Source organism: Quercus robur, chromosome 3 (genome assembly GCF_932294415.1).
Source record: "Quercus robur chromosome 3, dhQueRobu3.1, whole genome shotgun sequence".
In the NCBI taxonomy this organism is placed as follows: Eukaryota; Viridiplantae; Streptophyta; class Magnoliopsida; order Fagales; family Fagaceae; genus Quercus; species Quercus robur.
In genome coordinates, this window is record NC_065536.1 from 5,457,490 (window position 1) to 5,470,409 (window position 12,920).

The 12,920-nt window shown below is 31.7% G+C and overlaps 1 protein-coding gene across 1 annotated transcript; it reads left to right on the top strand.

The window, feature by feature from the left end:
* The first annotated feature begins 499 nt into the window (after nucleotides 1-499).
* On the top strand, nucleotides 500-2,143 carry LOC126716812 (uncharacterized). Its single transcript, XM_050417805.1, has 2 exons — nucleotides 500-1,381; nucleotides 1,485-2,143. The coding sequence occupies exons 1-2, from the start codon at nucleotides 540-542 to the stop codon at nucleotides 1,702-1,704; spliced, it is 1,062 nt and encodes a 353-aa protein (XP_050273762.1). The 5' UTR covers nucleotides 500-539; the 3' UTR covers nucleotides 1,705-2,143.
* The last annotated feature ends 10,777 nt before the right edge of the window (nucleotides 2,144-12,920 follow it).

Here is a 12,920-nt window from a genome sequence, read left to right on the forward strand (position 1 = left end):
TTGGAATACAAGCATGTGCCAAGGTTAGAGATGAGTATCAAAATGAAATGCAGAAATTAGAAGATGCATTTGAGGAATCTTCGCGTAGATTGAAGAAGCCTAAGTTAGTGTTTTTACCAACTGATTCTCCTACTAGTCCTAATTTGGATAGTAGGGAGAGTAGTACAGCTACAAGTCATCCATTTTTCTCAAAAAAAAAAGGGGTTGGGATTGGGAATTCTCCTTTGGAGAGGGCTTTTAACAATCAATGTCGAGAGCAATTAGATTGTCTTATTGCTAGGACATTTTACTCTGCTGGCTTACCTTTTCACTTTGCTAAGAACCCGTATTGGATTGAGATGATCAAGTTTGCAGCTAATAATAATTTAGCGGGCTATGTTCCTCCGGGTTACAATAAACTAAGAACAACTTTGTTGCAAAAAGAGAAGGCACATATTGAGAAGTTGTTGAGGGCAATTGAAGACACTTGGAAAGAAAAGGGTTTAAGCATTGTAAGTGATGGGTGGACAGATGTACAAAAAAGGCCACTTATCAATTTTATGGCTACATCACAGAAATGGTCAATTTTTATCAAATCCATTGATGGTACCAAAGAGTACAAAGACAAGCACTTCATTGCTGACTTGTTTTTAAAGGTCGTTGGTGAGGTTGGGCCTCAACATGTTGTCCAAATTATTACTGATAATGCGTCTGTTATGAAGGCTGCAGGATCTATTGTTGAAGCCGAATATCCTCATATATTTTGGTCACCTTGTGTTGTGCATACTCTCAATTTGGCTTTGAAGAATATATGTGCACCTAAGTACTCTTTGCAGAATGAGGATGCGTATAATGAATGTAACTGGATTGCACAAGTTTCAGATGAGGCAACTTTCATTCGTATTTTCATCACAAATCATTCTATGAGATTAGCAATTTTTAATTCATATTCTCCTTTGAAGTTACTTGTTGTTGCTGAAACACGATTTGCTTCAATAATTATCATGCTTAAAAGATTGTTTCAAGTAAAACAAAATCTTCGAAATATGGTTGTTAGTGAGGAATGGATGTCATATAGAGAAGATGATGTAGGAAAAGCTCAAACTGTGAGGGATTATATTTTGAATGATTTGTGGTGGGACAAGGTTGCATACATTCTAAGATTCACAGAACCTATTTATGAGATGCTTCGAGTGGCTGACACGGATGCACCTATTCTCCATAAGGTGTATGAAATGTGGGATTCCATGATAGAAAATGTGAAGAAAGAAATATACCAACATGAAGGCAAGGAAGACTATGAGGAGTCTCCATTCTATGATGTGGTACACAATATACTTATTGAACGGTGGACTAAAAATTGCACACCACTTCATTGCCTAGCCCACTCCTTGAATCCAAAGTAATTTTTCTATCTCTTTAATCTTTTCGTTTATATTCTTTAGGTATTTCCAAATAAATAAACTAAACTTATTAGTTGTACTTGTTTATTTGTTTTTAACTAGGTATTATACTATTAAATGGATTGAGGAAGTTAGAGGCCGTGTTGCACCATATAAGGATGCTGAAATTTCAGTGGAGAGAAACAAGTGCCTCAAAAGGATCTTTCCTGATCCTGATGATAGGCAAAAAGTTAATGTGGAGTTTGGTTTGTTTAACTCATTACAGGCTTATGATGAGGATAACATGGAGGATAGGTGGAGCTACAATCCAATGCTTTGGTAGTCAACTTATGGGTCTACTTTACCACTACTTCAAACTTTAGCTCTAAAACTTCTTGAACAGCCTTGCTCATCATCATGTGCTGAGAGGAATTGGAGTACCTATGGCTTCATCCATTCTATGAGGAGGAATAGAATTACTCCTAAACGTGCTGAAGATTTAGTGTTTGTTCATTCTAATCTTCGACTTCTTTCAAGGAGGAGGCCCGAGTACAATAGTGAAGAATCTAAAAAGTGGGACATTGGTGGAGATAATTGGGATGAACCATTTGGAGGACCTGGGTTGCTTGAGATTGCTTATCTCACACTAGATGAGCCAGAGATGGAGACAAGTATTGTTGAGAATAATGATTATGTTGATGATGATGATGTTGTTGTTCTTTGATAATCTTGTAGTTTAAAACTTGTTATCTTTTTATGTTTTTAGTTTGATGTTGAACTTGTTATCCTTTTATGTTTTTAGTTTGATGTTGAACTTGTTATCCTTTTATGGTTTGTACTCTAAACATTTTATGTGTATTATTGTACTACTTTAGGTGTTAGTTTACTTATTTGTAGTTCTACATAATTTGAATTCTAGATATAAATGTATTTTATGTCTAAAAATATTAAAAAATATATCTAAATATAAAATTTAATTAATTATTTAATCGTCGTGTCGCCGCCGTGTCGTGTCGTGTCCTTATTTTTCAAAAATTACCGTATCCCCATGTCCGTGTCCGTGTCGTGTCCGTGCAACTTAGCTTCATCTCCGGTGAAATTGAGTTGTTTCTGCCATTTTCTATGCTTTATCAACCCCGAATTTGAAATTGCAGTCCCAAAACACAGAGTTATTATTGGACGTGAGGGCAGTAGCCCCCAGATTTTTTTTTTTTTTAATTTAGTATATATAATATATCATTTTTAGCCATTTGTTTCAATAAAATTATACTTTATCCCTCCACAATATTATTGATATTTTTAAAAGCTAAAAAATATAAAATAAAAATAAAAATAAAAAACTAGCCCAGTAGGAAAAATTAAGCCCAAAACAAACACAAGCAAAAAAAAAAAAAAAAAAACCTGATTCTAACGAGAGAGGTAACTAGTCAAGGAAAACACCCAACAACAAGGCACACGTAATAATAAATAAATAAATAAATAATAAAAAGTAATTTTGAAGCCATTCCAAAAAAAAAAAAAAATTTAATTAAGCCTAACTTAAGGCAGAACGCAGATTGAGGGGTTGGGAGCAGCAGAAGCAGAGGCAGACTAGCACAATAGCACACCACGCCTGATGCCACCACCACCAGCCACCAACCACCACCAGTCCACACCGCCTTGCCTCTATCAGAACAAGCTTGGTAATTCATATCCAATCTCTTTTATTTGTTTGGATGAGAATATTGTATCCTCCCTCAGTTTCTCTCATATCTGAATCTCTAAATGTTTGATTAAATTGTGAAGAGAATTTGAAGAGAGGCAGAGACTAAAGAGAAAGAGAGAAAGAAAGAACCAGAGACAAAGAGGTAAACTTGCACTACGATTCTAGACTCATCTTTCTCTATTTAATCAATGACAAAATTTATATTTTTTTATATATAAAAAGCTGTCCAGTTCACTGAGTCTAGCAGTCCTCTCCTCTCTTTGTTTAATGAAAAGCATAAACAAACAAAACATGCAAGTGACACAACAGTACAACATTAGCAACAGTGCAACACGTCTCAACGCCTATATATTGCATATATGCTTTTGATGCAGTCTTGTGGTAGTGGTTTGGTGTCTTTTAAAAAATTAAAAAGATGTTTTTTTATGGATAAGTGATTAAAGGAATTATAGGTTATTAACCATATAATGACATGATAATTTTAAATTATATTTTATTTGTAAATTATAAAAAACTCAATTACTATATTTGATTTTTTCAAAAGAAAAGTTTCAAATGATTTAGAGACTGATATTAGTGGTGCAACATTACCAACTACTAATGTTGAGGAAAATCCTGACGTTCGAATTGAGGAAAATCTCAACATCTCTATTGAGAAAAATTCTCAAACAAAATTTCAAAAGGTTGATGTGAGTTTGTTGCAATTACAACTTGATCCCGGATGGCGTAGGCAAATATATACTTATCACGTTAATCAACAAGATGAGATTTGGTGACGTTACATTAAGTTGGGTCCATTCCAACCTCATTGTAAAAAAAAAATAAAAATCTGAAAAAGGTCAAAGCTTTTAAGATTCTTGGTATGAAGATGATCGCTTTCAGTCGTGGCTTGAATATTCTCCTAAAGAAGATGCTGCTTTTGTGTATATACTTCTACCCTCCCAACTCCAAGTTCTTCCTCCGTCCTTGCAAAACACGCTAAATCAAAAAATCCACATAAAATGAGATGAAAAACACAAACTTTTTCTTTATCTTCCTCATCTTCGTTTTCCTTGTTCTTCCTCTTTTGCATCTTCCTTCTTCAGGAGAAATTATACAGTCCTCATGGTGGACCACGTCATTTGTCCACCATTCCAGTAAAAGACTTCCATTTATTTAAAATTGTTGAGTCAGTATTTAGTTTTTATTTAAAATTTCACAATTTTAAATAAGTGGGAGTCTTTTACTGGAATGGTAGATCACATCACTTATCTACCATTAGGACCTTATAATTTCTCCTTCTTCTATTGCTAGTCACTAGTACCCAAAAGCTAAGATTTTTCTTTTCTTTTTCTATGAGTTGTCTACCACTAAGTTCCATGCATTGATAAACACTACCCTTTCCCATGTGTAAAGTTGGACATGTGGCCACGTCTCCGCCTTTCATTTAGGTTTGTAATTTTTTAAAAACTTTTTATTTTTATTTTTAATTTGAATGGCACATCATAACAACATACTACAAACCCTTCAATTCCCATCAATTTGTATTTTCGTATATTTTAATTTATTTATTGCTTTTGTACTTTCAATGTAATTGTAGATTAAAAAAATGCTTAAAACATTATATATATTTATAATGAGTGTATAATGTTACAAACATTTATTTAATCTATAATGTAAATCTTACCTTGATAGCATATTGTAAATAAATAAGTTTTCTATATTGTAAATAAATAAGTTTTCTTTTATTATTATTATTATTATTATTATTATTATTATTATTATTATGTTTAACAATTGATAACATTGCGTTGATTTTTGAACACTATAATAGAAGTTGTGATATGAAAAATACATTTGAAAGATGGTCTTTATATTTATTTGGTTTATTTTAGACAAATTTTATATTTATACTAATTTAATATATTAATTTATATTTTAAATAATTATTAAATTAATTATAACGTCATCCCAGTTCGACCTTGGTTGAACCTCAGTCTGACTTCAAAAATCTTAAACATTTTCCCTTTACGATTCGATGAACAATTCGGATTTCAAAACCATACTAAAAAGTTAAGAATAAATAATAAGAATGCTGTAACAACAAAAGTTCCCAACCATGTCTTTAATTCTTCCCCCAAGAAAGGATGTAGCAATCTTTTAACTATTCGCAAGGCTCTCTACACTACTTGGAAGGAAGGATATAGAAAAGTCATCTTACTTGTTATTTCTGGAAAACTTAGCAGAAGAGCTGGAAACTTCAAATACAAACAACAAGGAAGCAGAGATTCTCCCAAAAGACCTCTGAATCCAAAAGAGAATGTTTCAATGTCTACAAATCAAAGTTGCTCCTAAACCTATATTCCAAGAAGCCCAGCAATTGGCGAAGATGGCAACCCAGTCCTTTGTGCACACTCTTTGGCACTAATTTTTCATTGTTACCAAAAAAAAAAATTCTTCCCCCATTTCTTGAGACTAATTTTGTTTTTTATTTTTTACTTTGTTTTGCTTATGTCAATTCTTACCATTTATTAAAAAGTATCTAACCCAAGTCTAAGTTTTCCTTTATTCTATATGTCAAGAAGGGAGTGCATCTAAGTTTACTTTCATATTTGATATGGTTAGTTCTTTATTATGCAACTTTTTACTTAAGTTAAGTCAATTACTACAACTCAAAAAAAAAGCCAATCCAACAAAACTTCCAACAATAAATTTAATAGTGACTATAGTTTGAGGATACAAAAATGAAAGAGCAAAGCCTTTTGCTTTCAATTTTATTATTTCAAGTAAATTTAGTAATAATTGTATTTGTATATTCTTAATTGAATAAAGGATAGTCTGTGTCTCTTTATTGTTGTCCTTCAATCATTCAATTTATCGTTCTTTTTTTTTTTAATGTTCAATCTATTACTCTTTTAATCTTTATGTGTGTTAACATTTTGTCAAAAGTTTTGTAACTTAGTGGTGTCATTAGATGTTCTTCATGAAAAGAACTTAGGTTTAAATCCTCTCTTCCCCATGTGTGCTAAATAGGAAAATAAAAAGATTTACTAACGTTTGCAAACGATAGTTATTATTAATATGAAACAAATGATTATTTGATAGCCAAGAGCTTTGTAACTTAACTGGTTAACCCCTTTAGTATGTTCATGACATTCAGGGTTCAAATTCTCTTTCCCCCGTTGTAACTTTTGAAGTTTAAGTTCAAATTAAACCGTGGCTAACTTTTACAAAAGTTACATTACTAAATGCCTTTTTTTTTTCTTTTTTTTTATTATGATAATAGTTTGCTAAACTCATAGTTGGAATAAATTTTTTTTGTTACAACTATCATATTTACCAAATATTAAGATGGTCTATTATTCTTTTTGAATATCAAGGTGTTAGGCATTAAAAACTCACCAGTCTATAAAGAACTCTTAGTTTTTTTTTTTTTTTTTTTTTTTTTTTTTTTTTTTTGTGAATATACTAAACGGCTTACTTTATAGATTTAATGGTAAATGGAAACTTATTATTTTGAAATTTTGTATGTGATTAACTTATAAGTCGATATTAAATAAAAACATGGATTCAAGAATACGGTAACATAAACCAAATTATTTAGTGGTAATGTCTCACAAAAATATAGTATTAATCCAAGTGCAATAAAAATTTACTACATTTAATATCTATATGACAAATTTTAAGCAAGCATAGCAACTTACTGTTTATGAATAATAATAGAAAAACACGCATATATATGAACAAATTTGCAAAGGCAACTTTCAATACTTATAGCAAGAAAAATTCAATTTTGGCTTCAAAACAAATAAAGGAAAGCCTCCAAGTTAGCCTCAATTTCAATATTAGTGGAACTAAGGACATGAAGAACTCATTAATGGCTTCCACTATATATAGTGTATCCTATTGTATCAAAAAATATATTCCTTCTCCAACTCAAAAGAAAAGGAAACAAAGAAAGAACAAAAACACAAGCAAGCAAGACATTTATTCTTGCTTGCCAAAAACTTAGGTTATGTTTGGTAACAATTTTTTTTTTTCTATTTTCAAAAACTTTTTTTTGAGATTATAAAGAAAAAAAAATTCTTTTATTTTTGAAATCAAAAACATATTTGGTTAGTTGAAATTAAAAAGATAGTTTTTTTGAAGAAAAAAATAGAAAATACTAATTATGTTGTTATTAAGATTTGAACTCTAATGATAACTCATTAAATGAGTTAGACACATTAAATTAAATGCGTATTTTTATTGACTTTTGAAAATTAGAAATTGAAAACAGCATTTTGCATATTTTCAGTTTCCTTTACAAATTAAGTTTTGAGAATAGTTATCCATACCCTTAGATTTTTATATTTTTCTTTCTCTTTTATCTAATCTTTTATATTTTTTTAATCTTACTTATCCATGTCATGACTTCTTACTACCGTTTCCTTTTTCTATTTCTATTTTTTCTAAACATGTCCATGCTAAAATGTTATTTTCTCATTTATTTATGAGATTTTGTTATGCATCTCTAACTAGGTTATACACACATAAAGTTCTATCTCTTGCATATGATGAATTTTGAGGTGGAATTTTCTTAAAATTGTACTTTGGAAATTTCAAGTGGGCCTACTTCTAAATTTTCCTCATCTTGCTTAGGGAGATTGAAAGAGTTTTTAACTTATAAGAGATGTAGGCCATTCCTAGCCAAAAATCATGTGCCATTCTTGATATTGAACTTTCAAGCATACAAAGCACCAAACTATAGAAATGGTGGTCAAAGTTTGGGCCCGTGGACATTTGTAATAAGGCGTTTCAAATTAGTGATGGCTTACATATAGTTTTTCAGCCCACTTTTCTCCTACCATATAGTTTCTCAATACTCTCTGGGCTAAACAATGATGGCCAATGTAAGACTCAATTTCTATATATGCATTTAACTTCCTTTCTAACTTCTTATTTTGAAAGGGTTTGGCATGTGATAAATCAAAAGATCCAAACAAATTTTATAATTTCTTTAAATTTATAATTATTGTTGTTGTTTTTTGTGATTGATGTATCATAAAAATGATGTTAATGAGAAAAAAAATACTGTTTCTATTAATAACTTACCACATTAACAAGTTTTGGGAAAAGGTTGTGAAAACTTTTATAATTATTCCCCTAAAAAAATTGTGACTATAGAAATTTTCAATAGTAACCCATATTGTTCTTGTATTATGAATGTGATTGTGGGGGAAACAACAGAGTAGGGAATGAAAGAAAGAAAAACTGATTCCTTCAAAAAAAAAAAAAAAACACCATGCATAATTTTCTTCCTTTCTTGGTAGTTTGGTAAACATTACACTATGTGCCCAACTATCTCAAGTAAGGCATAATCACACAAGATGCTAATGCTTCCCTTTGTAGATCATATGCAAAGCATACTATTGACTTTATCAACTAGCTAGTGCAGTACCAAAATTGGTGCCAAAGCCAAAGAGATCTATGTAATTAATGGTGTTGTTAGTTTCAAGACAATATATTATAATAAAGAAGTAAACATCATCATTTTCATTGCATTGTAATCATTCTTATTGTAATAGTACTATTACAATAAGAATGATTACAATGCAATGAAAAAGTAATTCTTTATGAGCAAGAAACAATCAACCTTGAGCTCAATGAACATAATTGCAAGTATTTGATCAGATTGTATATAGTACTCAAACATGATAGTTGAAATATCATGCAATTTGGACCTTATATAAAGCCTTGCGCTTTTATAATTAGTTTCCGTTTGGATTGCACTGTTGGAACTATGTGTCTGCATTTTTTGCATTTACAGCACTGAGACCGGTGTTGTTAGTGGGTCTCATGCACTACCACAAGTTGTCTAATTCAACAAATTTTTCTTCAAAATTGGGTTTCACAGTACTATTCACATATTTAAAAATTATTTTGCTACAGTGTTTTAAGTTTTCAGTTTCAGTTTTCAGCAATAAGCAGTATCCAAACAGACCCTTATTCAATTAACGTAATTTTTTTTGGGAAGGCCAAGAATATTCCTATGATCAATCAGTATTTTTTTTTTGGAGAGAGTTCCAACTTATGGCATTCGTTCCTAATGATAGTTCTTTATCATTAGACCAAGACACCAATTGGTTTTCAGTGTAGGTGGGGATCGAACCCCAGATCTCTTATTCAACCATTAGAGACTTTACCAATTGTGCTAATTGGAACCCACCTATGATCAGTCATTAAAATTCTAGGTTTCATGATATATTGTTATAAATTTAAATTTTGTTCAAAATAAGACCCTGGGGCCTTAGTTTTATTTTCTACACAAAGTTAGTGTTTTAAGTAATGTCGAGAAATGGAAAGATGACTTGTTTGAATAAAAACAAAAATTCACACTAACAGTCTTAACTTAATGTTATAAACGGTGAAAGAGAGCCATTTTTTACTGTAGTAATAATACATTCATTATTTACCACAAAAAAAAAAAAAAAAAACATTCATTTCAATAATAAAAAATAATGCTCAATCCAAAAGGAAAATGTAAAAATTAGAATTAAAACCACATTTATTCTTTCCATATACAATCAAGGTGGATATAAAAATTACACATGGCACATTGATAGATCAACTTTTTGCAAGGAAGACTACATCTGTGACATGGATGGTGATCTTTAGCTTCCTCAATGAAAGTAAGGGGGTGTCGGTGACAATCAAATGTGTAAGTGCCTCCAAACTTCCAATTTGGGTATATCCCAAGAATACATTTGGGATGTGCAAGATAAGTGCAATCTGCATAGTAGTAGAACCAATGGTTTGAGCTTCGTTCTTCTTCACAGATATCATCATAGTAATATTCACCAGAGTCATCTTCAGCTGCATAACTAAGAGTGAAGGGATGCTCATTTTGTTTGTACCTTATGGTTTGTGGTAGTGTTGCACATTTAAAGTCAAGTGCAAATTCACAAGTACTACAACGGAATACTTGATTTCTTCTATCACCACAACTACTACAACTCTGTTCAAAGCTTGTGTAGGAGAGGATGAGTTGGTGCTTATGACCTTCATGGGTAAGGATTTCTGGGACCAAACTACATTGAACATCAAGATCAAGGTTGCATGACTCACAAGTGTAGAAGAAGCCATTACAATCCTGGTTACAGGCGTCACACTTGGCGAGTGCCTCTCAGAGGGTGAGTGGGTGTTGATGAAGCGGGTGTTGCTTTTTCATTGGTAAATTAACACAAGAATTATGAAGAAAGAAGCTAAACTTGACACAACTGTAAAAAGAAGGGAGAATAGCTCTTAACCACACGTCGCATTTTTCTTCGTTATTGTGAACCTCCTCATCTGTGAGTTTTAAGTCATGCTCATGACTGAAGTGTTTAATTTATGTGGCTATTTTAGTTCCTTCCTCCCCTACTTTGATATTTTTGATTTTGTAAGCTTCTACTGACTCAACAAATTGATCGAGCTCTGCATCTTAATTCTCCTCATCTTTAAGTTCCAGCAAATTTATGTCCTCCCTATTTCTCCCGTCTATAGCACAATAGAGATGAGCAACGAAATCGCATTTGGAGCAATAGTAAAGCGCATAGCGCATGTCCACCTTTTGAACACAAAGTTGACAAAATTGGGAGTCGGATTCACAGAGTTCAAAAGAAGAATGGGTTATGTGAAGGGGATGCTTGTGACGTACGACCTTGAGCCTGCATGGGAAAGAAGCGTGGCTTCTATGAATCTAGAAACAGCATATGGCACACTGATTAGGCACACCCTTGTCTTCTTTGCCACAAATGTCGCAAGTGAATGTGATTGACTTGCCCATTGGAGTCAATAAGTGATTGTGGAATTGAGCTTCAAGTTGCAAAACAGCACATTTGATGTGAAGGCTGAAGTTGCAATGATAACACTGATAGGTGTATTCATCGCGAGATTCATTATAGACTTGGCATCTGCTCTTTTCTTTCTCAAGATAACCTTTTTTTTTTGTCAAAAATAATAAGAGGATGTAATGGGTGCAAGGGATGAAGCAACCCAAGGGGTAATTCTGCACACGATTTATGATGATAATACCAATAACATGTTATACACCTATAGCTAGGACCATAAATTGATTCTTGGCACCCCTGACAAGTAGCTCCACCTCTGTTGTCTGGAATGAAGACCAATGGATGCTTTGAATCGCAAAAATGTAGAAGTTGCTGTTGTTGCTCCATCTTCTTGTATCACATGCACAATCACAAACAAAATAACATCCAATTATTTTAGAGAAAAATAAAAATGTGACTCAATACAATAGGGCTAGTAAGCTGAATCCAAATCTATATATCATATATAGATGAAAAGAAACAAAGAAATAGAAATAGGGGTGAGAATTGCTGCCTTTTTAGTTTTGTAAGCATTTTTTTTTATTGCTCGATTTTGATGTGAAACACCGATGTTTTAATTTAAGAAAAGATTGAGGGCTTCTTTTGGTTGGGATCAAACGTTTACGAAGAAGGAGAATGTACAGAAATTAAGCGTGAATGAGAGCAAGTAAAGAAGTTTGGATTTTGAATGAAAATTGGATTTGGGCCTGATTGTTTAAGAGGAATGAGCGTGGCCTAGGTGGAGATGAATAATTTTATGAAAGATGTTGAAATCATCTCTTGTAAAGATATAGGCAACACAATCTGTAACTTTCTCTAGTTAAAGATATTATTATTATTATTATTATTATTTTTTATTTAATTTTTAATTTTTTTGCAATCTCAAAGTGGAAGGCAATGTTAAACTTAAAAGTCTGGAGATAGAGACTATTTTTTTTTTTTTTTGTATTATTGTTTTCTTTTTTTAAATATGATTTTTTTTTTCAAGAAATGCACTTAAAAAGTTAAGAACAAATAATAAGAATACTTTGACAACAAAAGTTCCAACCATGTCTTTACTTCTTCCCCCAATTCTTGAGACTAATTTTTTTTTTTTTTTTTAATTTACTTTGTTTTGCTTATGTCAATTCTTACCATTCATTAAAAAGTATCTAACCCAAGTCTAAGTTTTCCTTTATTCTATATATCAAGAAGGGAGTGCATCTAAGTTTGCTTTCATATTTGATATGGTTAGTTCTTTATTATGCAACTTTTTACTTAAGTTAGGTCAGTCACTACAGTCTACAGCTCATTAACTCCACACATACAAAACATTGACAACAACAACAATGTGCTCTCGAGCCTAGAGTCTAGACAATCTATGGAGACACAGTATAATAGTAAATTCTTTTTTTTTTTTAGTAATGTATACTCATCTCTAAAGGAGTTACTTTTGTCTCCCGAGATTTTTTTTTAAACGTTTGATTTAGCTACTAAGGTGTATATATTTCTATCTCAAAAAAAAAAAAAAAAAGGGCTACTAAGGTGAAGGGAATATTTTCTACCCAAAAAAAAGAAAAAGAAAGGTGAAGGGAATATGAGATAAGTGTCACTCTTCCAAAGGACAAAAAGAAAGAACAAAAACACAAGCAAGCAAGAAATATATTCTTGCTTGCCAACAACTTAGAGTTATATACTTTTCTTTCTCTTTTATCTAATCTTTTATATTTTTTAATCTTACTTATCCATGTCATGACTTCTTACTACCATTTCTTTTTTCTAAACATTTCCATGCTAAAATGTTATTTTTTCATTCATTTGTGAGATTTTGTTATGTTTCTCTAATTAGGCTTTATACACACATAAAGTTTATCTCTTAGGTATGATGAATTTTGAGGTGGAATTTACTCAAAATTGTACTTTGTAAATTTCATGTGGGCATATTGCAAGTTTTCCTCATTTAGCTTAGGGAGGGAGACTACGAGAGTTTTTAACCTATAAGAGTTGTAGTCCATTCCTAGCCATAAGTCATGTGCCCTTCTTGAT